This window comes from Falco punctatus, assembly GCF_963210335.1.
Source record: "Falco punctatus genome assembly, chromosome: 13".
NCBI lineage: Eukaryota > Metazoa > Chordata > Aves > Falconiformes > Falconidae > Falco > Falco punctatus.
The window spans coordinates 24,013,762-24,041,414 of NC_137593.1; the positions used below are offsets into that span (position 1 = coordinate 24,013,762).

At 39.9% G+C, this 27,653-nt stretch overlaps 1 protein-coding gene across 4 annotated transcripts in view; it reads left to right on the top strand.

The window, feature by feature from the left end:
- The window catches only part of LOC308072596 (glypican-5-like), a 394,857-nt gene that overhangs the window by 19,474 nt on the left and 347,730 nt on the right, over positions 1–27,653 (top strand). For all 4 annotated transcript variants that reach the window (XM_080409680.1, XM_080409681.1, XM_080409682.1 and 1 more), the window contains exon 2: positions 5,425–5,586. In XM_080409680.1, coding sequence (XP_080265806.1) covers positions 5,425–5,586 — 162 coding nt within the window. The remainder of the gene's footprint in view (positions 1–5,424; positions 5,587–27,653) is intronic.

A 27,653-nucleotide genomic window follows, 5' to 3' on the forward strand; every position in this document is an offset into this window, starting at 1 on the left:
TCCTCTGTGTTACTAAGGCGTAATCGATCTTGGAGTCTTTGAAGACATTTGTACAACATTAAAATTTCGGCCTTTGGAGTGAAGTTTTGTTTGGAAATACTGTTGTTCATCAAAATACAAAGGAATAAAAACTATCAGAAGACAGATAGCATTGAGCTCGCCCTCAGATCGTGCTTGCTTAGGAGTATTCTGTGTAGTGGATGCTATAGTCTCAGCTTGTTTAAAAAAAAAAAATCAGTCTATCTCTGAGAAAGTTGGTGATTAGTGTCTTTAACAGTCTGGCTTTCTGGTTTCGGAGTATAGCTTTCACAGTGTGTACAGCATTTTGAAGACAGTGCAGAGCAGCTGCCATCTCCACCGTGTGTTAGAAGAACTGTTAAATTACATGGTCAGCTAACAAAATGAATATATATTTAGCTTTTGGAAGAAGTTAATTTCATTTGTTAAACAAGCTGTTCTTTGTTTTTAGGCACTTACACAAATTCAGCTAGCTTTAATGGCCAAGGTCTCTTTGACTTTATTTAATTTGTTCCAAAGTTCAGAATGGAGCCCAAAAGTTGTGCTGATTTAAAACAAAAAAAAAATCCCCAAGTAACACACAACAAAATACTCCACAGCTGATTCCAGTAGAGCTGGCAAGATGGATTATCAGGTCAGGATGCATAATTTTCTGTGGGTTTGGCACCTTACGTAATTTATAATTGTGACAGGGGGAGGTGTTTCAGGTGATGCCTTTGGCATGTATTAAGTGTTTTAGGGTTCCAGAGGATTTTCAAGTAGGGATCATTGTTGCTTTCCAAAATAAGTATGCTTTAGACTCCAGTGTAGTATAATTTTTCTCGCTCTTTTGAATGTGACTTTGTTTTTCACAGTGAAGCAAGATACTTTATTCTGGTTGGGTTTTGTTGTTGTTTTTTTTTTTTTTTTTTTTTTTTTAAGAATACCAGTAAAGCTGTAAAGGCTATAGTTTTCCACTTCAAAAATTAAAAAAGCTTAGCCAAGGAAAAGCTTACTCAAGGGAAAACCAGACTTGAATGGAAAAGTAATATACATAATCATCAGAGTAATCCTTCCATCTGATCTGAAGCAGAAAATTGATTTGTTTTAGAAAAGCTATAAATCTTTTAGAATTCAACCCCAGGCATATACAGTGGAAGGTGTTCTGTCAGTAAGTTCAAGCATAACAAAATGAAACGAGAGGCGTCTTGGGATGCCGGTGCTTCATATCTACGGCATAGAGTTGGAGTCTCACAGGGGGCTCCCATCATAATGGTCAGGGGGCTGGAATACATGTGGGAATAGAGAGCTGGGTGTGTTCCGTTGTAGGAAGATTAAGGAAGATTGTACTAATTATACTGCTGTCTTCAACTGTCTATTGGAAGGAAATACAGAAAGTGCAGCCAGATTCTTGCAGACACGTTGTGATATGCTGAGAAGTAATGGACACAAATTAGAACATGGGAAAGTCTCATTAGATTTTTAATTTTTTTTTACTACAAGAGTAGTCAAATACTGGAACAAGGGCCCTGAGAAGTTGTGGGATCATCCATTCTTAGAGATGCTTGAAACTTGGCTGCATGAAGCCCTTATGTAGTTCATGTGCTTTAAAGGGAAGGTTGAACTAAATAATTTGTTAGGAAATAAGAGGCAGCTTGTGGAAGGCAGGTAAGAAAGTCCTAGAGAAAAATGAGTAGAATCAGTTGCTGAAATAATGCTGTTGGTAGGTTTTCTTCCTTCTTTCACAAATGGTGCTTTTTCTCTGGTGTATAGAAAGGTTTTGCTCCTGAGCTGCGAGGAGGAGGTTGCCGTTAAGGTTGTCTCCCTGTTGCTGATGGGCAGCGCACATACTGAGCAGAGGTGATTGCCACAGCGCCGTGGGTGCTGCCTGTCTGTCAGGTGGGAGCTGTGGTGCTTTGCCTGCACCTCAGCAGCGTTCATGCAGTGCGCTGCTCAGTCACCATTGGGTCACTGTGTTCCCCCTCTCTTTTTCTGTTGGAGAGGGGTTTTTTGCATTAAGATGAAAGAGATGAGATAAACTAAAATTAGTATCAGGGTTATTAAAGACTTCAAGATATTACTAATCAGTTCTAATTTTATCTCAGCACCCAGGCATATATAGTACTGAAAACTTCTATTAGGTTTCAATAATTGTGTTAAAAGTGATACCCCCAGGCTAGTATCGGAGCAAGTGAAATTGCCAAGCTCTGTGCGTGACATTGCTGCCCTGACTGTACCGCAAGGGGAGCAGGGTTTGCTCTTTGCCAGTCTTTTAATGCTTTGCGTTTTACGTCAGGCTCCTTAACTGTCAGGGGCTTGGTGGTGTTTCTATTTAAGAGTGCCTGCTGTGTCATTTTGGCGCTGGACCAACAAAAACTAATCTTCAGGGTCCTGGAATATTCATCGGTGAAGATGGCTGGGTGGCGAATCCCAGGAGGGACGTTCCAGCTGAGATACCCATATTCTTCTTAAAGCTTGCTGGAGAAGATGCGGGTTTCTGTGGTGCATTGGTTCAAAGGGGGAACGCCAGGCACAGCACTGATAGCTGCGCGTAGCTTCCTTGCCAGTACCAGCACGTATTCATCACGGAGCACATTATTTCAAACCCTTTTCATACAGGTCTGAGCTTTGCAAAAGCCTTTCAAACAAAAATTCAGAGGGCTGCTGTGAGGAGAAATGCTCTGAGTAACAGCAGCCTGGCACTGGAGATGCCGAGTAACGTTACAACCCCTCTGCTCAGACACCTCTTTGCAAACTGACTTAGGTGCTCAGCAGTCTGTACTATAATTTCACATATGCTCTGTGGTGCCGGCTCAGAAAAGTGGTCCTTCCCTGACCCTCAGTTCCTTGTGACAGAACAAATGTATGGTCATGGGGTGAGCTGGATGAGGGAACCAATCCAAGTCAAAATTAGCCTGGCCAAGAAGCTAATTTCAACCTGGGACAGCTTCTCTGGCAGATGAGAGCAGGCGAGCGTGCCCAGCCGGTGACGAGCACGCAGCCCTCCCGCTGCTCCTTTAAACAGCCTGCTGGCATATGCCAGTGCACGGTGGTCTCATCTCAGGGGCTTTTAACAAGGTATAGGAGTTCAGATTTGAGTGGACAGAGTTGTTTTGTCCTATTTTTGAGATAAAGTATGAAATAAATCCACCTCCAAAACGGTATCCTGAGTCAGCCCAGTCTGTGGCAACGTTGCTGTTTGTGAACTGATATAAAAACGTAGGTGAATTGAAATATTTCACTTTGGTGTTGACCTTTTTGACGTAAATTAGCTGCACTTTCAGATGAGAGTTGTTGTAAACCGGAAGCAACATTTTGAAGTCAAATGAGATGTTTCAACTAGCTCGGTGTTTTTATTTTTTCCTGACAAGGGAGATTCATTGAAGCTCCTCCCTGCAGTTTTAGTCTCAACGAGCTGTTGACCTGGAGCTGGCCCTGGTTGTTTGGATGTTTCTCTACCGATTATTTTTGTTCTTTTCAGTGTGCATCTGTCTTTGTCTTGTTTTTCATCATTGTCAACTGTATGTGGAGTCTGGCTATGTGTTAACCTGTGAGGCCAGATGATGAGGGTTAATGCAGTGTGATTGCTCATTAATATTTCTATCCCAAGGCCTGGTCCAGGCACTCTGCGGTGGCCTGGGTGCAACCCTCTGGAGGAATATGGCCTTTTGGAGAATTGGGGCTGTTTCATCCATTTGTGGCCTCCGGCCCTGTTGTTGCTGCATGGGGATGTTGCTCATGGCGATGCAGAACGAGAGGCCCTGGGCCCAGAGGGGTGGTGGGCTGCCCTGGGGACGTGGTGTGGGGTCAGGCCCGCTCTGGGCCTGGCAGCAGGGGGGTTGCCAGTGCCTTGCTGCTGCCTTGGGCTCAGCCTCCTGCGGGGCTGCCGCTGTGAGGTTTTTAAGTGGCCATTAAAAGTGTTGGTGGGGCAGGAGTGGGGAGCTCGGCCCCCAGCGTGGCGTTGATCTTCCTTGAGCCCAAGGGATGGGGATGGAGGCACCCGCCTGCAGCCCCTTTCCCTCAGGACCCCCATTTCCACCTTGAGGTGGGGGGAAGGAAACGCCTGAAACCCCTGCGCTGGGCTCCCTGCTGGGGTGTTCTTACTTGTTTTAGTGAGAAAATTGTGTCAGAAATATCTGCTTTCCTAATACTGTGTTACTGTTTTGGCTCTAGTATTTTTTATGCATGCCTCTTGTTTTGGATTCGCTCTACTTCATAGTCCCTTGCTTTTTTTTCCCCTCCCTTTCTTAAAACATATGTTTGTGAAGCACCAGAATATATTCATCTGCAGTCTGTAACAGCTCCTTTCTGGAACGCTGTGGCACCTGCAAATCCCATGGTGCAAATAGACCCTGAGTGTCCATCACAACTGTGTGATGTAGTTTTCCTAATGAAGAACACTAAACTTACTGAAACACATTCAAAGATGGAATAATAATAAAAAAATCCACAAAAATTTTTAATTAACTTCCAACTTTATAGTTGTGAGGCGGGAGTGATTTCACTGCCTTTACGTTACATATAGGTTGGCTAGAACTTGGTATGAAAATTTCAAGGTTACTGTTATGTAGGAGGATCTACTAAATTTAAAACCAGGGTTTTTTTTTTGGTTCAGGTGAGTACTTGTTGACTTTCACTGAATTAAGCCTAGAAACTGAAATAGCATCTCTGCCTTTCCAGTGACTGTAGGTAGCTGTGGGTCTCTCAGTGTGGACTCAGTTGTTTGCCTCTGGCCCTAGACAGCTACACTCAGGCTGCTGCGGAAATCAATTCAGTAGTTTTTGTGGCAACTATTGCTGCTGGTTCTGTTTTAATATCTGATTCGGAAAAGACCTAAACATGTTAAAACTGAAGTGGAAAGTGGAGAAGAAAAGCTGTTCCAGCTACCATAGTTTTTAGAAAATGCAAATGCCTTTTGTTGGGGGTGTGTGTGGGGTGTGTGAGAGCTGTTTGGGAGTTCAAAGATTTTTGAGAGGCTTCCTCTAGTGTAAAAGGTGAATAGGTAGTTCCTTGAGATGCTGCACAGGTGAATATTGATTCCAATTTGAGGCATGGTTTTCACTCATGTTCAAGCTATGATGCACTTAGCATAAGGTGTATAGTGGAAATGTTGCCCCTTTGAATGTGCATCTTCAGTGATTCCACTGTGGCCTTGACTGTGTTTAGATGATTTTGTGCCCAGTGCTCTTAACAGTGTAAAAGAAGTTAGCAGCTGATAAGGGTTTGTTATCCAAAGTTAGGTTAAACAGTCATTAATTAGTGTCCTTGAGACAATAACTGAGTTTCACAATGTCATGTCTTATGGGTTGCATTTTGTTTCAAAATTTTAAATTTGGTGGTTGTTTTGACGTTAAGAAGCATTATTTGGTTTTAATGGTGTAAGTTGAAAAGTTTTCTAATTGTTGTGTTTTTCTTGTCTGCTTTAAGAGTCAGATTTACAGATCTGTCAACACAGAGCACCAACATGTTGCACCAAAAAAATGGAAGAAAGCTACCAGGCAGCTGTTCGAAGGGAGAGGACTCAGAGTATCCAGGCACTGAACTTTGAACTGAAGTACATGATTGTTGGCCATATCACAGCTTTTCAAGGTAGGAACTTCTGAGGTGTTGTAGTCCTATGAGTAGCTTGTAAGAGTATCCTCTGCAATCAAAAAGAAAAGCTCTCCTTTGTTTCTCATTTCTCTTGTTTCGCATGCTGTAGTTGCTGACTTTACGGTTTACTTCCCTGTTAATGATGCTCTTGCTTTTGGAAAAAGGTGATGGCACTTAATCTTGACTGGTATTTTAAGGATCTGCCTAAATCTAATTAGGAATAGATTTAAGCTTAGACCTTATTCCCAGGATCATTTTAAAAAAGATTGGCATGGATTTTTCCAAGGCATTTTCAAATGTCATTTAGGTGCCTAATGGTTGGTTGTGCTTTTTGATACTGTCTTGTGTTGCCAAACCATTTGCAGATGTACAATGTTAAATGAAAATGCATTTGTTGATGCCGAAGAATAACTGATCTAACTGATATGTCAAATGAGAACACAGCACGCTCTTCATGTCAGGATGTTTCACAACCTGGCAGGTCACATGAAGAGTGGTCTATTATCTAGAATTATGGTCACAGAGTTAAAATGTGAATACATAGAGCAACCTCTGCTGTGAAAGTCTATTCTTTTAACTCTTGCTGTTCTCAAAGCTACCTTGTTCTTTCAGGCTGATGTAAGTCTATGTAGTTTCTTCACATAGTTATTGTACTGATAGTTAATGTGCTATTAAAAGGAGGAAAATCCTTGGGTAGGATTGTGCGCTGTACAGTGTTGAGCACTGGACACTTTTCTCCAGAAGGGCATTTAAGCATTGGCTGTGAACTTCAAATATATGAGAGCTGAGTGATTAAATCAATCATTAAGTGATGAATCCAGCTTATTGACTTCTGTGGGCCTAATTATGTGCTTAATTTTAACTCACTGCTGTGCTATATTTAGTGCTGAGCACCCTTGTGGAATGGGTTTTGAAAACAAGCCAGCAGTTATTAAAATACAAAGTGTTGAGGTCTGTATGATTAAGCCTATTGTTACAAGGCAGGTTTTATCAAATAGTAGCTTTTTTTGTCTAGCTTCTTCCATTTGAGTGAAAATACTATAAATAAAAGATATGATTGACAGTTAATAAGAGATAGCATATTATCTAAAATTGGAAATAAGCGATGGTGGAAGTCTGAAAGTGATGTGCAAGGGCAAGATAAAAATTTTCTTCTGGTCTTGGCTATTTACCTCTTTCCTCTGTCTCGTATGAATGAGTGAGAAATGGCATTCTGGTTTACTTTACAATTAATTTTTGAAAATTTTTAATATCCCCCCTGATTAAAAAATTTGATTGGAGGGTGCTTTGGAGGAGCACTGTAGTAAAAGGGTGACTGTTGGCATTGTTAAAAAGCTGGTAAGTTATTCAAGCAATCTTTCAGTATTATGATTGAATAAAGATAAGGTCAGAATAGATTAACCTACCAGCCCGTTTAGGTCAAGCCAGCGGCTTTATTGTCCATTGCTGATGAAGCCTTTTGATGGAGTGAAAGGAGGAGTTAGACATTTCACACAGTTTAAATTTACAAGCATTTTCTGGAAGTGGGTAAATAGGTTGTTTGTTGTAACTTCTTATGGCTAGCTTTCTGTCTATGTTAGGTGGGAACACTTGAAAAACCTAACTTTCTCTCTTGTGTTGGGAGCTGCTTTTGTTCTTTGGTTTTCTCCCAGGTGTCAGCGAAAAGCTTCTCTCTTTATCTTGTGCTGTATAAACATTCTGTTGCTAAGAGTAGTACTATGTGAGAGATTTACTGAGAGGGAAGATCTTTGCATTGAATTAACTCTGTCCTTTTGGATTGTTTTGGTTTGCTATTTTGAATGATAAAGTGTGAGTGTGCAAAAAGCACATTTAGTCTGAGAAGAAATATCCTTATTGTAGCAGTTTTTTGGGTGCCTTTCAGATTTCATGTTTCTTGCAGCAGTGAGAGCTGACTCAGACTTGCTAAAAAAAAAATAATAGCAATTTATTCACTTGTATGTAGTGGTGTTTACTTGTACAATTTTCATGCACAATTTACTTTCTTTTATATATACACATTTTTAGTACTGTTAGTGTAGTCAAAGCAAAGCAGTAGTTAGCTTTGCTGCTTACTGCTGAGAAAAAGCTTAACTGCTTTTTGTGCACTTGTAGCAGACAATACCATTAATATTATACCCACACTGATAATTTTCAAGACCAATATGGTATAAGAAGTGGATTTTCAGGAGTCCAGCTTTGAGAATGTAGTGATGCTAATTAAACTTCAGTGGGAAGAGAGAACAACTTTTTTGGAGAGGGGGGACAGAGATAATTTTTTTTAAGTACTTGTCTCCTTATAGTCTTTCATGGAAATAGACACTTACTTCTGGGGACCCGCAATTAAATAACACAAGTATTAATAGGAAAGAGTTTTCTCATGTGAGTAGGTGTTTGGGTATGCGTTCAGTTAAATATTCTCTCTACATTGCCTGGGTACTGCAGTTGACTGTGGACATTTTGAACTTAAGAGATTTTATTTTGGTTTTTCTTTTTGAAATTGAAAATGTTATTTAAGTAGCTTTGCCCACAGCTGAAATAAGACAATTTTCACAGGTGCTGGATTTAGTTGTACAAAATAATTAGTCTGTATGACTTGATTAAATATACTACAGCTGTGGGCAGGCTTGTTATATTTGGGCTAATGCCCAATCTGTACATATGGACAGCCTTAGCATTGCGATTCAGTCCTACTTTTCTCTCTTTAAAGTTTTCAATATTAGCAACCCAGTCCTTGCTCAAACACTTGATAAATCAAGCTTCTGCATGGATCTGTTTTACTTGAACTCCTTTGTAATGCTGTTGCTGTTACACCAGCTTTGAGTAGGAAGAGGCACATTGGCATGAGCTGCAGGCTGTAAAATGCCCTCCCCATTACGTGACATGACAGGAGGAAGGGAGAGAGGCAGGAATGAAAGGGCCAGCTGGTTGCATGGGAAGCACGTAATCAGGATCAGCTCCTGCAAAATCATACATTGTCACAAAATCTTTTTGGGTGCTTGACATGTTGAACATAAGCAGGCTTCTGGGGGAAGGTTTCATGGAAAGCTGCTGGTTTCACTTTGGTTTAGTGTTTTGGTCCATGGTGGAGCCTAGAAGTCATAACCATGGCATCAGTCACTCTACGTATGTGTTACTAATGTCTCTGTGCTCCAAATGGAGAGTCGAAGGCAAAGTGGATGAGATGTGGAAGTGTGCCAAACTGTAGTAGGAGCAGCATAATGGAGGAGAATGTGCCTGTTGTGATGATCCCAGTATGACACCCTCTGGCTCTTCACAGGTGGCTTTGTGTTGGAAGCATTTTGGAGCAGGTCAGTTTGTCTGATCCAAAGATGTGCCTCTCTTTCAGTCTTTGCTTCTGTGGCTGCAGCCTGCAATGCCCAGCAGAACTATTTGAATAAATGATCAGACAGGATGCTTTAATTTAGTAACCTGTTTTTCCCTTTGATAACCAGAGAATTCTCGTTTGAATTTACTTGGTTTTTTGTCCCAACCTTTTTTTTTCCCCCAGGCTTGCATGTAAACAACTGTATTGTTTTAGCTTAGACTTTGTGGTGATACTGCATGTTACTTGGCACAGTCATCCTTCTATTACCACCCCGCACTCCCCCCCCCCCCAAAAAAAAAAATTCCTCATGCAGTCCCTGCATTCCTTGGGGACATTTCCAAGCAAGGCAACAGATTCATTGTTGGTGGATTAAAAGTGGTGTGGGTGTGCAGGCTGAAAGTTGCTGTCAGGAGAGGTATCAATAGTTTGACAGGAAAGCTTTGTTGTGGGTGGGCAGCAGAGAGAAACCTGGCCTCCTTTTTCTGTGTCCTTTATGGAGTGCTAACAGGTGCCATGTAAAGACCCATAGAAAGCTTGGCTCTGCTGCTGTCATCTTATGCTGAGGCTAATTTGAGGGAATGAGAATCCAAACACTGGTAATTTATTTTTTCTGCTGATGGTCTCTGCAGAGAGGCAGAACAAGATACTTGGAAACCTGCATCACATTTCAGTCACCAAATTAGCATGTATCAGAGATACAGTGAAAAGCTTTGTCTGAGCTAGCAGTTTAGGAAATATTACTATACTTTGTGCTTTTTGTTTTTGCAGCAGGCAATAGGAATTGTTCACTCACAGCCTCTGAGGATAAAGCTATCTCATGAATGAAAGCATTGTTGGTCATAAAGCAATAATTTTGTAGTGATTCTCTGAAATAGCATTAATTTGGGGGTCAAATGGCAGGGCCAGGTGTTCCCATATTTTCCCAGCTATAGGAGGGTAGATCAGCTTTGTGACACTGTTCCTCTTGCTCCTAACTTGAGGGGTTTGGCAAAGCTGTGCTTATGTTCTGCTTTATATGGAATGGAGAAATGCTAGTTGGGAAAGCTCCTTGCTGCTGTTTCTAATGGAGTTGCTGTGACATCGCTGTACATTGTTTACCCTGTTGTCATCTGATCCAAGCAGGTAACTGGAAAGGACCTGAATCGTACAAGGTGTAGGGGGGAACCTAGTTGCAGCAGAGGTGGAGCCCGGGACTCCTGGTTATTGGTAACATGCCTGAAAGTTAATGCCCAGTTGATCCAAAAAGTCCTTAAGTACAAAGTTTTTTGAACTGGCACCCTCCCTGCTGAATGGGAATGGTTGGCTGGTTTCTGTACATCTTGGGATGGATAGCATTGGTGGGTCCATTAATCAACTGACCTGAACATTCCCAGAAGTAATACAGTGCACTGGCACTCAGCACTATATGGAGTCAAACACATTCTCCATCTTAATTTGGCTGATTTGCAGTGCTGCTGATAGTTAGTTTTACTGAATTTAGGAATACCAGCTTGGACTAGGGGTGGCTGGTTAATGCTGTTGAAATACAATGGAATTCACAAACCAAAAAAGACTTGGCTGGAAAAGTGTACTTTGGTTTGTAGTTAATTACTATATGAAGTGTAGTCACAATGCTGGAGATGGATGAAGTCCAAAATCAATGAGCTATTAAAAAAAAAGCCAGCCATCACCAACAATGCCTGTGGTTTCCTTTATTTACTGCTGCATTATAGAAATGCAGAAGTGCTGTTTTTTAAATAGTTTTTTTTTGTAATACCGTACTACTTCAGTCTTTTATTCAGACAAATTGTTACTCACGCCTTTCCACTTGTATAACCCCGCTAAGTAGAGTTTTGTACTTTGCTGACCTTTGAGCTGAAAGCTGGCCGAGAAGTATAATTTGGTTTTGGCTCAATGCAAAAATGACTCCCTACAGAGAGAGAGAGATAGAAGAGAGAGGCTCCATTAGAGTATTTCTGTCCACCTCCTGTACACTATTCATTCCTATTCCAATGCACCAAACAATCTGTGTTTTCTAGTTGGCATGAAAGCCTGTTTTATGTATGCAGCCCAAGGGACTGGAATATTCCTTTCTAGCTGTAGCCTTGCATGTGTGAACTGCATGCACATGGGCTACTGCTGTCTGTCTGGGCTGGGCCCTAGGTGGGAGAAGACTGTCGTCATCCATATGACAAAACCAGCCCTTTTTTTGGTTGCTGGTGTTCTCTGTTGAAATGTAAACGTAGCTCTTTATAGGATACTTTCTGTCTGTAGATCTTAAGCACTTTTGGAAACTATTTCAGTGTGGGTGCATTGGTGCTAGAGATGGATAAAGTGAGGCACAGGGGAGGGAGAATGTCTTTCCTAAAGTGACACATTATACTATAGGAAGAGCCAAGAACACAATTTATCTTTGTGACTACTTCTGATCCCTCTAAAAAATATTTGTGATTTCTAGAGACCTTGAAGGGGAAGAGAATTTTGGCTGAATATAATTTCCTGAAGTGTTGGTTGGAAGAGCAAGAGATGCCCATTTTGTCCTTGATCTTGGCATGGTTGGGCTACTTCGCCCTAACTGTGGAGCAGGTTGGTGTTTCAGAGCAGCACAGTGTGAAGAAGGGGTATTCTGCAACAATTCTTTGGTGATAAGATTCCTCCTTTGTGTTTTGGTACTACCTGAAGTTCATAAATCCAGTGTGCTTAGCATGCCATCAGTTTGGAAGAAGGAATTCCTCTGGTTTGTAAAACAGTTTATGGTGGGTGGGAGCAACAAAACACAAAGAACTTAAGGGTAGGAGTCCCAGAGTCTGTTAGAAATAAGTAGCCTGCGTAAGCAAGAAACTCATGTGCCATAGCGCTGAAGCGTTATCGTCGTAGGAAATAGCTTTCTGATTCTGCCATCATGTTTTTATCCTCTTTATTGGTGCCATCTCAATTGACACATTTACCCGCGCTGCATGTGGGTATGTCACACTGGGTGAGGCTGCAGGGCCACCTAACACAGTCTTGTCCAGTGGCCAGTAAATGAACAGGAAAATAAATCAGAAATACAAACATGCTTCCCTTTTACCCTGCTGTTCCCTGGAGAATGATAATTCAAGAGCTTTCAGAGTCTGGGCTGAGCTGCATCTATTATCCATTGGTATAATTACCCGTTGTTGGGCCCTCTGTCCATTAATTCCTCTTTCACCAGGTTATCTTTTGACTACCACAAAAAAACCCTGGCAATGTTTACCACCTGTTGAATGTGATTTAATCATGCATCAGGGGGCTTGCTTTAAACATGCTGGCTATTAATTCTGTTGTGTCACTTGATTCTAAAGTTTTATTGTTTAAAAGTATAGTTATTGCCAGTACAATTATTTATCTTCTATATGCCATTTATGGTTTTAGAGCCATGGCTTTGCTAAGACTTCAGTCTTTGGCTGCATGTGGGGTGAGAGAAAGCGTGTTAAGTTCTTTCCTGTGAATTGTCCTCATCTCAGCAAAATATAAAAATAAGAGTTTGCAATGTGATATTCCCTAATGCTCTCGCTTTTTATCTTATGAATGTGCAAAATTAAAAGAAAATCCTGGTGATGTGCCAGGGACTGTGAGTAAATATTAACATTACCTTGTGAATGGGGATTGCTGAACTCACTGTGCACCTTGTGTGTGTTCAGTCTCTAAATGTTTTGAATGGTGTGAGCTGTTCTTTTTTTGGCTGAAAGACCACCTGTCATCCTTTGGAATAAAACTTTTTTGGAAGTTGTGTGTATGCTTCTGTCAAGATTCTAGATTCAGATGGACATTTTGATGAGATAGATTACAAGAGAATGAAAGTGTTTCTTACCTGGTGTCTTGTATTGTTCCATTTTCATAGTAATTTGAATTGGTATGATGATCTACTATCCATAAGTAATTTAAGGAATATGCTTTATTTCTATATACATACAAGCTAAAAGTTAAATGGGGGGCGGGGATAGCCTTCACCTTGAAAAATTTTTCAGTACTGCATATTAAACATAGTATGAGTGTGTGCAGAAGTTCATCCTAGCCTCTCAAGTCCTCTGAGAGACTGCATACTGCTTGATTTTTTCCTATACTGTTTCATCTCCCATAGCATGTTATGAAAATCAAGTATCCAATGTTTTTTACTGTTTTCACTGCTTTTCACTGTTTTTTCAAGGTTATCTGAGTCCTGCTGAAAAGATAATTTCCCTGGTCAAACTCCCGATCACATTCTCTGTTTCCTTGGTAGAGCTACCCTCCTGCATTTACAATATGCCTTTCATCTTGTATTTTCTGCGTAGGCCATGATGCTAGTCACCTGTGATTCGTGATGTAAATGTCAGTTACTGTCACAGCCAGTAATGCCAGCCTTTTCATTTACTTAGTGTAAAAATTCAGATGGGCACAGCTTCCCTCCCTCCCCCCCATGCTGTCTTTCAGACTGTTAGAAAGTGTGCGCTGTAAAGATCCTCTGTGCCTCCATTGTCTCCCTTAAAATGTCATTCTTAAAACTTTCCTTAAAGGCACGATAAATAAAATACTTGTGAAAGGTCAACCCAAAATATGCTGAATCCGCTGCCTGTTATGTTGACCAGGTTTGTCATGCTCTTGCCCCTTTTGTCTTTCCTCCCCTGCGCATGTGTGTCTACCGGCTGTTGTTTGCCTTTCTTTTTATTGGCAGCATGCTTTATCCTGCATATCTATAGTAGCTGTGATTCTGGTGTTTTATTAGCATCCCTAAGTAACTGTTGACCTTGGTAATTTTTGTGTGTTTCTGATTGCGTTAATGTATCCTCCCACTGCACCTTCTCATTTGGGCAGCTTGTTAGGAAGAAGAAATTTTATTAGTCTTTAAAAGAACACAGGAAAATAACAAAGGGAGGAATAATGGAGGAAATCACACTTTCATCAGAAAATTCTGATCGCTTGATACTTTGAAAATAGCAAATTCAAGTGGAAAGTTTAATGAAAACCCGGGAAGAATACTTCATTCTAGCCATGGAATGTAAATCACTATCTTGCAAACCGTATGTAGTAATGAAGATCGTGCCCACAGAAGTTGTGGAAGTAGGATAACTAAAGCAGTGACTATATTGCTAATAGTGGACTTCTCCTTAAAGATAGGAAAACCTTATATCGCATCTTATTTATTATATTGAAGTGACTTGATACCAACTGGCAATCAACGGTGATACTGTGGAGTCACCGGTACTGGCAGTAGCTCACTGTTGTAAGAGTTCCTGCAGATTGTGTGGAGATTTGATTTATGAAATAGTACGCAGTTGTTTTTCAAGAATGCAGTATGCAGAACTCTGTGAATGAGAACTGGGTAATATTAGTCTTGCCAGAAGCTTATGTCGGTATATACTTACAACTAGCAAAGTTTTTAGTTACTGGAATTACAGTGCTTGAACTCTTAAGCAAAAGTGTTATATTGTTTAGATAGCTATGTTACTTTTAAAAGAAGTGATTAAATACGCAATTTAGAGAATTGTTTGACCCAAGGCTTTGAAAGGACGGGGTAATTCAATGTGAAGAGTGAGATAAATATACATTAAATACATTTAAAGGAAACAGCAAATCGTCTAGGTAAGATATTATCCATTTAGCCTTTATAACCATCATGTAAACTTGCTTCCTGAGCTTGTCTGGCTGTGGCTGTCATTTGATATCTAGAATGTAAGCAATTTGTGGCAGGGGACAGTGTCTTCATTATCTATTTATAACTGTTGATCATGCAATGTGGGTAGGGCATATTGGTGCTAGAACAAGATACCTAATGAACACACAGATCATGTTTTTGGTCACCTTATATCTCTCTATCCATATTTCACCTGTCTGTTGTTGTAATTATCTTTTTCTTCCTCTTTGTTCTTGCTAGTACCTTGTCAGGCTGTTGACTGTATCTCTGGAGTATAAAATCATGGTGGAAGTGTAGCCCGATAAATTGAGGATAAAGTAGTCCTGATAAAAAGAAAACACAAAGGTAGATGGAAAGAAAGTGTTTATAAAAAAAAAAAAAAAAAAAAAAAAAAAAAAAGGGAAGGGAAAACATTAGCAAAAAAGAGAGAAAATTAAGAAAAATGGGCAAAAGCAGAGTGAGCAAATGAATCTGAGGCCCTGAGTATCTGAGGAGGCTTTAACACAATTGCTGTTGTGAGGACAATATTCTTGTGACAGTGTTTCTGGAAGCTTGTGTAGTGTCCTCTTTCTTCTGGAGGTTACATGCTTTATTCACAACTACATTGTGAAATTTTAGTGGCCATCTTATTGTGGACTAGAAGGTGGGTTGTTTTCTCCCTCTACTTCATTGTTGTTCTGACGTGGCATTTCCATACCAGCTGCATTACTGCTCAGTCTCTAAATATATAAAATCCCTCAGCCTGGTGACTCTGTTGCAAGCTGTGTGAGTACTTCAGTAAATCTCATGAAATAAAGTTCTCAGTATGATCAAGTCCAAGTTCCTGCTTGCTGAAGTTAGTCTGACATTTTGTGAAAAAAGTGGGTGAAGACCTGAAAAGCAACGTGGTCTGATAAATGTTTTGAATAGGAGCGTAAGTGTATGGAAATAGTTTCTGCATAAGACTTTATTGGAATAATAAAAAAAAAAGGACAATTGACTGTCCTTCCGTTTATTGGGGGCTGTATTTCCGTGATAATTCAGCTTTTAATTACACATCTTTTCCCCCCAAAGTTGATAGATTATTTAAACTTCTTTTGTTCTTTTATTAGTTCTTTTATTGTGAGATTGAAAACAGGAAAGGCATTCTTTTAGACCACTTCTAGACTTCTAGGTGTAAAATTTTAGATGTTCTTTGAGCAAGAGTATAGGTACTGTAGCATTGAAACTGTCGGGCAATTCGATAAAAATAGGAGAAAAAATACATTGGAAATAATGAACTAAATGCAAAAGGACTGATTTACAGGAAATTCTTACTTCGTTCTGTTGCATTTTCAGACTTGAAAAGATAATGATTGGGCAAGACTGACAAGGTTAAGAGAGCAGATACCTCAAAGCAAGTATGTTCAGGAGGCAACAGTAGGTTCAAACCTCAGCTCCATGCCCCAGTAATGAATAGCGTGTGGCATTTCCGTTTGCAGTATGTTTCTTCTGCCAACTGTGTACCCTCAATGGATGAAAAGAATTTTACACAGTAAGATCAATTATTTTCAGGTTAACTGGCATTAGGAAATACACTTTGTTCTTTTCGTACCTCATTTTTAGGAGGCAAATGCAGAATGTCTTAGATTCTTTTGAATATTTTTCAGAAAAAATAATTAATCTGTTATGCACATGTGTTTTGTCTTTTAATTTAGAGCAGTTTGTGTATATATGCCTTTTAGTAATGCTGTGTAACAATGCATTGTTGATCTAAACTGTTAGGTGTGTATAGCTGCAAAAAGAGAGGACACTTTATATTTTTCTTCCTATTATTAACAGAAAATGACTTATTGCTGTTGGTGTCATGTGGTATTTTATTTATAGGCTAGGACTTCCCTATGCTGTATATAAAAACCTGAGAAACCATGCCAGTCATGGGAAGATTACAGCGTTACTCTAACATGAGAGACGGAGGAATATAGACAGATGGAGAGTGTGTAAAAGCAATAGGATCGCATTTTATAGTATGAGATGTAGCAGTCTTAGTGTTTACAAGCACATTTGTAATGGTGGGATTTTTTTAGATCAGAATTCAGCTTTTGTGCTGCATCTTAGTTCAGAATTTGGTTGTTGCTCTAGAATGTTATGGCTTCCCAGGTTGCCCACCAGTTGAGGGCGTCGTGGTTGAAGCGCACAGGCTTTGAGGATACTTCAGTTTAAAAAGAGGTGTGCTTAATTTTAAGCAAGTTTATTCATATAAGCATTTACCTTCAGATAAAATGTTTTCAAAACTTCTAAAATTGTAGCAAACTTCGGAAGTAAGGAAAGGAAAACTGCTTGTATGTTCTGTGGTTGTATGCGTGCATGTTTCAGCCACTCACAGCATGAATGGGCAAATGTATAGATCAGTCATTTTCCCTCTGTTACTTTAGTTTTCCCCCGTTGTCCTTCATACTTTTTCCCTTGGGTGTCTCTCTTGGGGACGAGAGGAGGAAGAATGTATGTGCAGAGCAGGGAATCCCTCGTTGGATGTTGGCCCACTTCTTACTGGTTGCTTTGCCACTGGTTTAGGATCAGTGATTTGCCGTTGGCTGGTTGTACATCAGAAGAGTTAAGCCCCATCCTTCTGCCGTCTCCTCTCCCCCCTGCAGCATGGCTATCAGAGCTGCTTTGAAGCAGTACTCGGACCAGTCCTGTGTACGCCAGGGTGGTGAGAGACTGAAATTTGTAAGGATGCCGAGATAAGGTAATACGAAAGCAGACTGCTGTGCCATAACCCTGTAGAGATCACTTGGTCAAATCCATGGCATGTGAGCATGATTCTCACCAAAACTTCCACTCTTCCATCTGACCTGAAGTTGAAATAGCTGTTCATCTTCTGCCTACAAAAATAGCTGTGAAGTGATAAGTGCAACACATCAGATTTGAAGTTAGCAGAGATTCCTTATCCTGTGTCATCTTCATGGACATCTGTTTGGATTGCGCTTCTGGCCATGCAGCTGGAGTGTAAATATTCTGGAAGTGTAGCTATTGGATTATGCTGTTTGTTTGCTGTTTTGGTGGGAGTTGGGGTTTACTTAATGAAGTACTGGGTCTGTAATTATCCCCATCCTTGCAAAAAGCTTAAGACATTTTCTTTGAAATCAGATGTTTTGGATCTAGGAATTAGGAAGATTTGTGTGGTTATAAATATTATCCGCTGCATACTTTCTATCCATTTTTTGGGGGAAATGATCAGTTAGTGCTGCTGCCTAGCAGCTTTGCATTGACTCTTTAACTGTTCTTCAGATGTTGTATGGAGCTCTTGCTTTTGCTGTCAATCTGAATGCTATTGATGACTTTCTGTAAGATACCCTCTGTCCCCCCAGTGCCTTTTCTATCAAAAGGAGGGATTTTTCTGCCTCTTTTTCCACTTGAATTTACTGTCTTAATGGATGACTGAGTTGCTACCACAGCCATGTTAGCTGCTTGTTAGTCATCTTGGAACCAAATGTAGGTGTTTCAGTAGACACATTGAAAACATGTGTGTAAACACATGACTTCTTCAACATTTGTTTGTTATTCCCTCTTCTGTAATCAACAATGCTCTAGCAGATTGTGTTGAAATGAAGTTGTATAGTTGTGTCATAGGAGAGCAGGGTTTAAGGGGAATTGGAGCTTGGCTGGATAAGGCTGACCTGCAGTTTGGTTAAGAGTAGGGTGTGAACTCCAACCACTTAACTCCTTATGTGTGTGTTTGTATTCTAGGATAAGGCCTTATTTTGAACTACTGGTAAGGGGTAGTTTTGAATGAGGTACTATTCTGGTCACCTGTGTGTTACACCACTGCATCACACATTTTAAATTGTTCCCAAAAACTTTATCAAGGAGGCTTTGAGACCTTTTTTTTCCCCTCCTTTTCTTCACAGAAGTGAATTTAGTTGCCTTGGTGGTCACCAGAAAAAGGGGGTGTCTACAGGCTTAAGCAACAATATGAGAATAGGACTTGGAAGTAAGAAATTTATGGGTTGTCTTCCCCACATCCTCACAAATTGTCCCCTCAGCCTTGTAGGCCTAGTCACAGCTATTAAAGTTCTGTGTGTCAGATTTTAGAGGATCCAGCAGCACTGTGTTGCTGAGGATAACTACATCTGCTCTGAATCTTTCATCAGAAAGGGAAAGGTTTGAGATATTGGCTCTCTTCTTTTTCCTGTATTAAGGCTTTTGTCTTTGATATACCATGCTAAAATTAGGATTCCTGCAGGTGTTTTCTCTCTGGAATGGAAGTACTGGTGCAAATCTTAGTGGATTCTTATTAGAAAGAGGAGCTTTAACAAGTAGTTCTTGCACTGTTTGCCATGACTGTTTTGCAGTTGTGTAACTTTCTGATCTGTGCTGTCAGTGTCTTGGGAGAGCTTCCTTTAACTACTCTTAGATTGCTGTGGGAAAGAGGTATGTTTGCAGGAGTAGTCATAATTTTTTTACTCTTTTTATTATTGCTTTTGTTAGGTTTCATAATATTGACTGTAAATAGAAGGCAATGAACAGGAATAGCGGCTTTCAATAGCAATAAGTAGTATATATCTGCTCTCAGGATTTTAGGGGTGCATCTGTAGAAACACAGAGCTTTTAGATCTCCCGTTCTTCCCATTTTAGTGGTGTTCTGACAAGGCCTCTCCATGGCTTCTTTCTAGTATCTGCATTTTCCATACGTGACCAGTGAGTGATTCTTGGAATGCTTGAGGCCCCATGCTCCACTGGCACCTCACATAAAGCCACTGCTCCAGAAACCACTTCTTGTTCCTCCTCTGTGTGACCAGGCTTGGCTTGCCCCAGCCCAGCTGCAGAGTTCTCTTTGACTCTGGGCACATCAAGCAGCTGTCACACAGCTGGATAGGTAGCAGTTGTGGGTGGCTAAGTAGCACTGAGAGATACACCTGATGAGCAGACCCAAACCAGTTGTCTAAGCTAGAACTTCCTTACTACATATGTTTAATCAGTTCCTCATGTGTTATATCCTGCTTTTTTTCTCTTAGTAGTTTTAGCCCAGGTTGTTGTGTGAAAGTCATAAAAGAAAATATGGTCTAACGTGACTGGAAGACCTTCCTTCTATTTCTACCCATACAGAATCCTCTAAGGAAATGTTTTGGCATGTGGCAAAGAGCTGTGGGTTTTTTTTTCTGTAAACTATATGAAAAGTTACAAATCAGTGCTGCTTCTGTGCCCGAGTCAACCGGGAATGATCCAGATGCTTCTAAACATTTGATTCTTTTCTTTCTATAACAAGACAAATGAAGATCTTGTGTCTGTTAGCTAGGGGGAAAATGGCACCTTTGTGCTGTTAGGAAATGCAGGTTATTTCCCAATAACCAGATGACTGTATTTGTGTCCTGGTCAGCTGGGGGTGTCGTGGGAGGGGGATCTCGGTAGTTTCAACAGTGCTATGTTGGTTGAAGGATATAAGTCCTTCAAATAGTGCAACTGATTCAGCCGGTCATATAGGTATGGGCTTGACATTAAAAGTGACGTTGTTTTGTTTGTTTTAAAAGCAAAGAAAGATGTAGGTTTCCTGCTAAACATACTCTTACAAACTTTTAAGTCTGAGGCGCATCTTTTTGCATGGTGTATAGGGTGAAAGACAATTTGGATTTGGCAGAACTCTCACCTCCTGTGAGAGCTGCACATTGCATCCTTCCCTATTTATTAAACTTAGTGGAAAAGGAGCGTATGATACACTCTACGTCTATCACTTCATGGTATGATTTGTGGTGTAAACATGAAGTAAAAACCACTGTAACACTGCAGACAAAATAATGGCTCACAAAAGTGGGAGTAGTTGTAAACGTACACATATAAACCCCCAATTTATGGCATATTTTTCATTTTTTAATTCTTTAAATTTTATGCTCCAGCAAGACTAATTCCTTCAACTGTATTTATCTCTAAAACAATGGTCAGAAAACGTAACCCCCCCCCAAATTTATTATAAAAAAAATTTAAGTTTTAGGGGTACTAGCAAATGAATATGCAATTAAAGAAAGTGGACTACCTACAGGAGGGTGAATCCTTTTAGGTCAAAGTACTTTGCTATTAACTTTTTTGACTAGTTATGAATAGATCCATTTATTACTCCTTTAAAATTTCTTTATAAATGAAGGCGAAATACATCCTTTAGTAAGCATTTGTGCAATTCAGAAAGTTGGAAAAGAACTTCCTAAACTGGCTTAAGTTAAAGTGATGTAATTGTTGTGTGGGTGGCCCAATGTACTTAGGGTATATGCAAGAATGAAATAATATCCCGTGTATTTTTGACCCTGTAAAGAAGGCATTGCTTTCAAGTGTGAGATTCGGGTGGTGCTGGGGATGGGTGGAGATGCATTTTCGATGCTGGCTCAACCTTGGTGTTGCTGCGATGTCTTTGCATGGTTGCAGAATCACTGTACCTTTGTGTACAGAGTGCTCTCTACCTTTACTCCCTGCCCCAAAATGCATCTAGGACTCCTCCAGAGGTATCTCTGACTCTACTACCACTACCAGCTTCCTACTCTTTCTGCAGCTGTGACAATTGTTGTAGGGTTGGTTTCTGCTTCCTAAAAATGATAATTGTGATGACTGCAACAAGTTGCAGTTCAGGGCTTTGGTTCATTACTGGATTCTGCCAATGTACAAAAGCTGATCAAAAGCTTCAAATATGCATGTGTTCTTCTGGTCAGTGAAATAATTCTTACAGTTGACCCATCATAGGCAACCTGACAGGCGTGTCCTTCACTTGATCCTGCTTTTTGTATTGCTGTGAAGTCTTGGTCATAATTCCTGGAGCAAAGGGGCAGACTCAAGGCAGAAAGCCATCAGAAGAGAAAACAGCATCAAGTGATAACTCAGTCTTCATGTACGTAACTTATTTCAGTACTGTGTGGAGTAATAAAAGAGTTGATCTGTGCACTGGAAGTAAAAAAACATTTTAGTGATACAGAAGTGCTTGCTTGAGAAGTTCCTACTGAAGTCATTGCTACTCTGGATGTAAGGATTTATATACCTTTAAGGTGATAGTTTTCACGCATGCAGACTTGGCCTTTTGAGTATCGGGCTTCTGGATAGTGCTGGCAGACGTTTAGAAGGTGGGTACACTACCAGAGTGGGACAAAGTAGCTCTAAAGAAGACGAATGTTGTTCTTTACCTGAAATCATAGGAATGAGAAACACTCGTCTCTGATTTAAATTTATTTATATAGCCTTTACAAAACTGAATAAAGCATTCATCTTGGCTTTGGTCCAAAACCAGTTAAAATCCCTGGTAATCTTTCCACTGACTTAATTGAGCTTGGACCCTAGCTCCAAGAATAGAATGAAACTAAAGTTTTTAAATCACAATGCCAAAGAAAAGAGGAGGCTTCTGTTTCCCAAGTGAAGATTACTTTATTGGGATGTGCCATGGAATATATTGCTAAGTGGCAAATGAGTGAACCACAATTGGTATGCAACAGCTCAAACTCATTACTGAAAAACCTCCTCCTGGCAACCTGCAATGCAGCTCACAAAAATGGATTCCTGTGAGAAGGATCATTCATTTGCTCCTGCTGGGGGGTGGGAGGAAGTCAGCAAGTGCCAAAAGAACACACAAGATATTAGTACTTAAATATATATTTTTTTATATATACACACATATAAAAGAGGCAGGCACATGCTTTTTTAAATTTTGATTTAATAATACAATTTATGGAGACTGAGTCCAGCAGAGGAGCTAAATGTATACATAACCGAAATCCAGTGTAATCAATTTTTATTGAAAACAAAATACTGTTACGATGTTCTAGTGTACAGCCTACATGCTAAATATAGCAGGTAAAACACTCTTTCATCACCACCTCCCTCCAGATTCTAGCACTGTGATGATCAGACACACTTACTCTTACTGCTTCTGTATTTGGTAGCAGAAAGTGGAGGAAGAGGAGTAATGCTTTGATACTCAAATGCACAGAGTAAATTCTGTGAAGGGTGTGAGAGCAAGTGAGATACTTTGTTTTAGTAGATAAAGTGAAATATAGTTGGGAAGGAAAATAGGCTATATAATTGGGGAGGGAAAACAGGCAATTCTTTGGTCGGTGTCCTTCAGAGTTCGGTGGCTGAAGGACTTTTGTGTCCAAACGAGGATTTATTCCCCGCCCCCCCCTCCCCCCCCCCCAATTCATCTAATAACAGATGCTATCCTTCCCTATTAACCTTTCATTTTCTGATGCCCTCGGTCTTCTGCCATCCATATAGCAAAGCTCTTACTGTTCAATATCAAATTTGAGACATGTGTGGCTGTTGTACAGTAACACAGCTGGCATCAGGCTAATCCAGGAGAGCATACAAGCTCAGGCGTGCTCTTTGAGTTCTGATACTTCCCAGAAGTCAGTCTGAGAGCTGTGAGCATGGGTTTAAAATGGAAACAGAATCAGCCTATTTAGGGAGCGCTCTCTGTGTGTGTGTATGTTGAGGTTTGGTCATTCTCTTTCCTGGAGACCTTAAAAAAGGAATACCTAAAAATTCAAGGACAAATAAGACAAGTAGAAAAAAGTGACATGGAAAGAAATACTTACACATCTACCCACTGTATATTTAGAAATAATGTTCTGATGAATAGCAAAGATAAAATAAAGCCAGGGATGGCACAGCTTCAAGGAAAATGCAAAGAACTAGTGAAGGTTTCTAAAACTTCTTAGTTATCTCTATCATAAATGGATTCTCTTCTTAGCTACTTGAAGATGGAGTAACTTGAGTGAAGATTTTTGAGTTACGCTAGGTATAACTGGTGTAAATTACAGCTGCATGAGACCCACAGTGATTTATCTTGTGATGGCAGAGACAAATCTTATCTGAAGATTCCTGGTTCTGTAGAGGATGAAATGTTCATTTTCCTGTCATCACTCAAGGCAATAGATAGTTTTATCTAATTTTATAATCTGTCTGAACAGAGCAGTTTTGAGGCTATAAACATTATTTAAGGATGTGCTTTCTTGTATTTCCGAAGCCATCATCAAGGTCTTTTCCTCAAGCAGGTATCTTTTCTATAAGCCTGCTTTTGATCTTGCTTTATGACTGATGGGTTTTGTAGCAATTTTTAGTGAGTTTTTATTTCAAGATCAATAGAACTGAAACACTAAAAGCAAAAAGCAAGCTTACAACCTCCTCTACTTCCAGCCTACCCGCTCTTCCCACCACACACTCGGCAGCACACCTTTTGGGTCTGCTGTCATACCAAGTGCCACCAGAATATGCACAGTACAGCGCAAGGTCTTACTTAAGCAGGGGTCAAAATGGAGCCTTAGCATGTTGCTTAAAATCTGTATAGTGAGATTACAGGCCTGACATAACATAAACATGGTCAAACATGAATATACACATCTACATTGCTTAAAAAAAAAAAAAAAGCAGCTTGTCATGCAGTACTGCAGAAATCTGAAGACCTGGGATACACTTGCAGTGGTTAAGGCTGCTAGCTATGCAAAGGATAAGGGAAGCAGTTCTCTCTGTTAGTGTAGCATCCAAGCACTTTCTCTTTGTGAAGAGCTGGGGAGCCACCACACATCTGTATTCAGGCTAGGGAAGAGACTGCAAGCAGAATGTATCGTCTTTTAATATCCTTTCTTGGAAGAAAGGGATGGATGCAATATTGCTGTATGGTTCTGAGTTAATAGGCTAGGGAACTAGAGACAAAAATTCAGTTATACAGCTGTGTTTGTTTCAAACCCAACAGAAATGGCACTTCCAGGTGGAAAAGTTTGAAAACCACTACCTGACCCTCAAGGAATTTGCCTATCATATTGTTTGTTGCCTGCTATTCTACTCTGCCTGCCCTATGACTTTCCAGCAGCTTTACTTTGCCTTTGGTAAAGTGCAAGGTACCATGCAAGATGCCCTTTGTGAAAAGACTGCAGGGGCACTCTGGTTTTATGCTGTTTTCAAGCACATTGGCTTAATTGGAGCTTTTGCCTGGGTAGAAGAATTGTTTGTTTGAAATTCTGCGTGCAGCATCACCAACATGATTGAGTAGTTTCCTTCTTGCCTAGACCAAAGACCGCTACCCAATATCAGGAGGAAATGACTTCCTGCGGATCATACTTCTTTCCCTGGTGGTGATGCTGTCTGCACTGACACTGCCCTGGGCAGTATTTCAGCAGACTGGAAGTTCTTCCAGAGCGTTAAAACAACATTCCTTCCAAGGAGGCAGCTGCACAGTTGCAACTACAGTCTGTTGACTCCTAATTGTAAAGCTGCCTTTTCTACCTTAGTGAACACCCAGAACTTTTATTTTATGCAGCAGAAGCCATCTTAAACCAGCACTTTTTGAGTTACACTAGGTATAACTGGTGTAAATTACAGCAGTTTTTTAAGATCCTAACACAGTGAACTGTTGTGTTTTATTTTCATGCTTCATTTAGTGCTGTCCAGTCACATGCTAATACACTGGGTAGCAAGGGTGCTTGGCTGACCGTGCCCTTGGTGGAGGGTGGTGTGTCTCCTCTTCACAACATGCTGTGGACTCAAAGCCATGTTTTGCTTTCAGTCTCCCAAGAGCATTGCCACTTAGTTGTCCAGTTTTCTGTGTAATTATTCATAGGTGTCATCACAGATCTAGGCTGCGCTGAGCCTCTGCATGGCTGTAGTATCCTCCACTGAGTGTCTGCGGCAGGCAGATCAGCTTGAGATGTGTGAGGTCTTCCAGCTTATAAAGATGGCCATGATGTACAGTACAGCACGTCTAAAGAATAATCTGAACACAGAACATATTCTTGTTCTGTCAACTACATTTCTTGACATCTAAGGACAACAGCTTGTTCTCATCTTCCTTCCTTCCACAGCCATCCATGGTGACTCCCTGACTGCAGAGGTCAGGTTTGGCCCTAGGTTCGTGTGCTTTAAAGGTAGACACATATTTAGTTGTTGGTTTGGGACCAAAGAACTCAATATTCTGTGTATCGACCATTTTGATTTTTTTACAGGTTTTAGTGGTCTGCCAGGAAATGAGTTTCAACAGCCTGAAAGCTCTTGAGCAAAGTAACTCATGCTAACCTTTGAATTTCTCAGATTCACATACGTGATAATTTGTTTGAATAAAGATTTGGATATAAAAATGGAATTAAACCTTTATGATGACCTTTAGAGTAATTTGGACACATTCTCATTTCGGCTTGCTATTTAAAATCTATGCAGTTACTGATCCATGATGTGGGTAATGAAACTTTTATCTGAAACTGTTTTAATATTTGTGTTGAGCTGTAAGTGTGAAGAGGCTCTTTTCTTGTTAGTATTTGGATGCTATTTCTGTTTTGTTTTGAGCATAAAAAGCTGTGGATGTGTTAATTCTTTTATTTTCATTTTTGGACTACACTTAGGGATACATCCAAAAATGGAATCTGGTTCTGCTCCCTCCAAGGGAGAGGAAGCTCTTGAGGTTTTAGGTATGAAAGAGGTTTACTCTTCAATTTTTTAAAAAATAATTAATCTATTAAATATGCATATTGTGTGTGAAGAAAAAAGTCCTGAATGTTTTTCATTCCACTTAGTTTTTAACAGAGTAACTCTGCTACTTGAAATGCTGTCTTTTTATGTATTTACATCATGTCTGTCACCAGTGATATTGAGGACCGTTTGATGTTGTTTGGTAAATTGTATTAATTAAAGCATGGATCTATACATGATGTTTTACAAGTGGCAATTTAAAGGAAGTAGCATGAATGCACTTTACAGTGGAAAACCATGTGATAGCTTCAGCTGTGTGTTTTTTAACCAGGCTCAATTCAGGTTGGTTGTCTTCATGTTGTTTGTTGGTTTGTTTTTTTGTAAACCTTGAAACACAGAACAAGTTCCAAGATTTTTTTTTCAAAAATAATTCTGTTTAGGGTATTGTGGAGTCAACATAAAATTATAGATCAAATTGAAATGGGCAGGTCATCATGAAACCATTTCTGAAAGAATAAAAAAAAGTAGGAGAATCACTTATGTTCGCTTAAGATCTATTTTGAAAATGTAGATATACTTGTGATGTACAGCAGGAAATCTGAATAATCTGAATCTATATAGCATGTAAGCCAAAAGAGTGTGCATTGTGATTTCATTTCATTTACGCAGGGAGATTTCCATATATGACGACTTTACTCTAAGGTCTGAGTAATGACCTTGTGTGCTTTGTTTTGTAGCTGGAAAAACACACTGTGATAAGGCAATGGGGACACTGTTGCTTAGAAGCTGAGGAACAGAGTTTGTCAAAGCGTATGTATATATCTTTGGCTAGTGCCAGGGAGAGTAAAAAGAAAAAAATAAAATAGAAAAAGCCCTCCTCCCATTTTTTTATGGAAAATGTAATCTTTTTCAATCAGCATTCTTGAAGTGTGGCAGTCCTTTCCAAAAGAACCCATTCAGCATATCGCAGGGGCCCTGGGAGGTCCCTCTGTGGGATTAGAGTGTTTCTATTTACAATTCATGGACTTGATTCAAATCAGAGCTATACTGAAACTTAACTCTGAATGTTCTTGAACATTCTTGAATTATTGAACCTATTCTACCCCAGAAGAGAAACAGTGTGCTTTGCAGTTATATCTCTAGTTGAAAGAGTCCTATTGATAATATTAGAATTCCAGATTGATATAGCTAAAAATCCCAAATACGTCAGCACTAGCAGCATTTGTGGTTCCTTGCACTTTGAAATCAAAATGCTGCTGTTGGGGTATCAAAAGACAAGGCTCAGTGGCTTTCTTTTTACTGAGAAAACCCTACCCTAGCCCATCCCAAAACATCTACATACATCCACATGTGGGAGCTTACACGCACGTGTCAAATGTCTCAAACTAACCTTGGATAGTTTCTCTTTTTAGGCAGCAGAATTTCCTGATGACAAATAATATTTGTTAAATAATTTCTCAGTCATATTATTTATTAAATCCATATTGAATGTGTTGTGTGCAGAATAAATTGACTTCAGCTATACAGAACAACAATGAGCTAGTCTAAAAAAAAAGATTAAAAAAGTTACTTTTAATAAAAGAAGCCAGATGCTGACTTCATATGTTCTGGCGAAAGAAAACCCATGTAAATTCAATGCTTTTCATTGAATCCCCTTAGTGAAATTGTATCTAGTGTTTTGATCCAATGTAATTCTTAATGTAGTAACATCTTTTGGCTCAAGAGGCTCCTTACTCTTTCCAG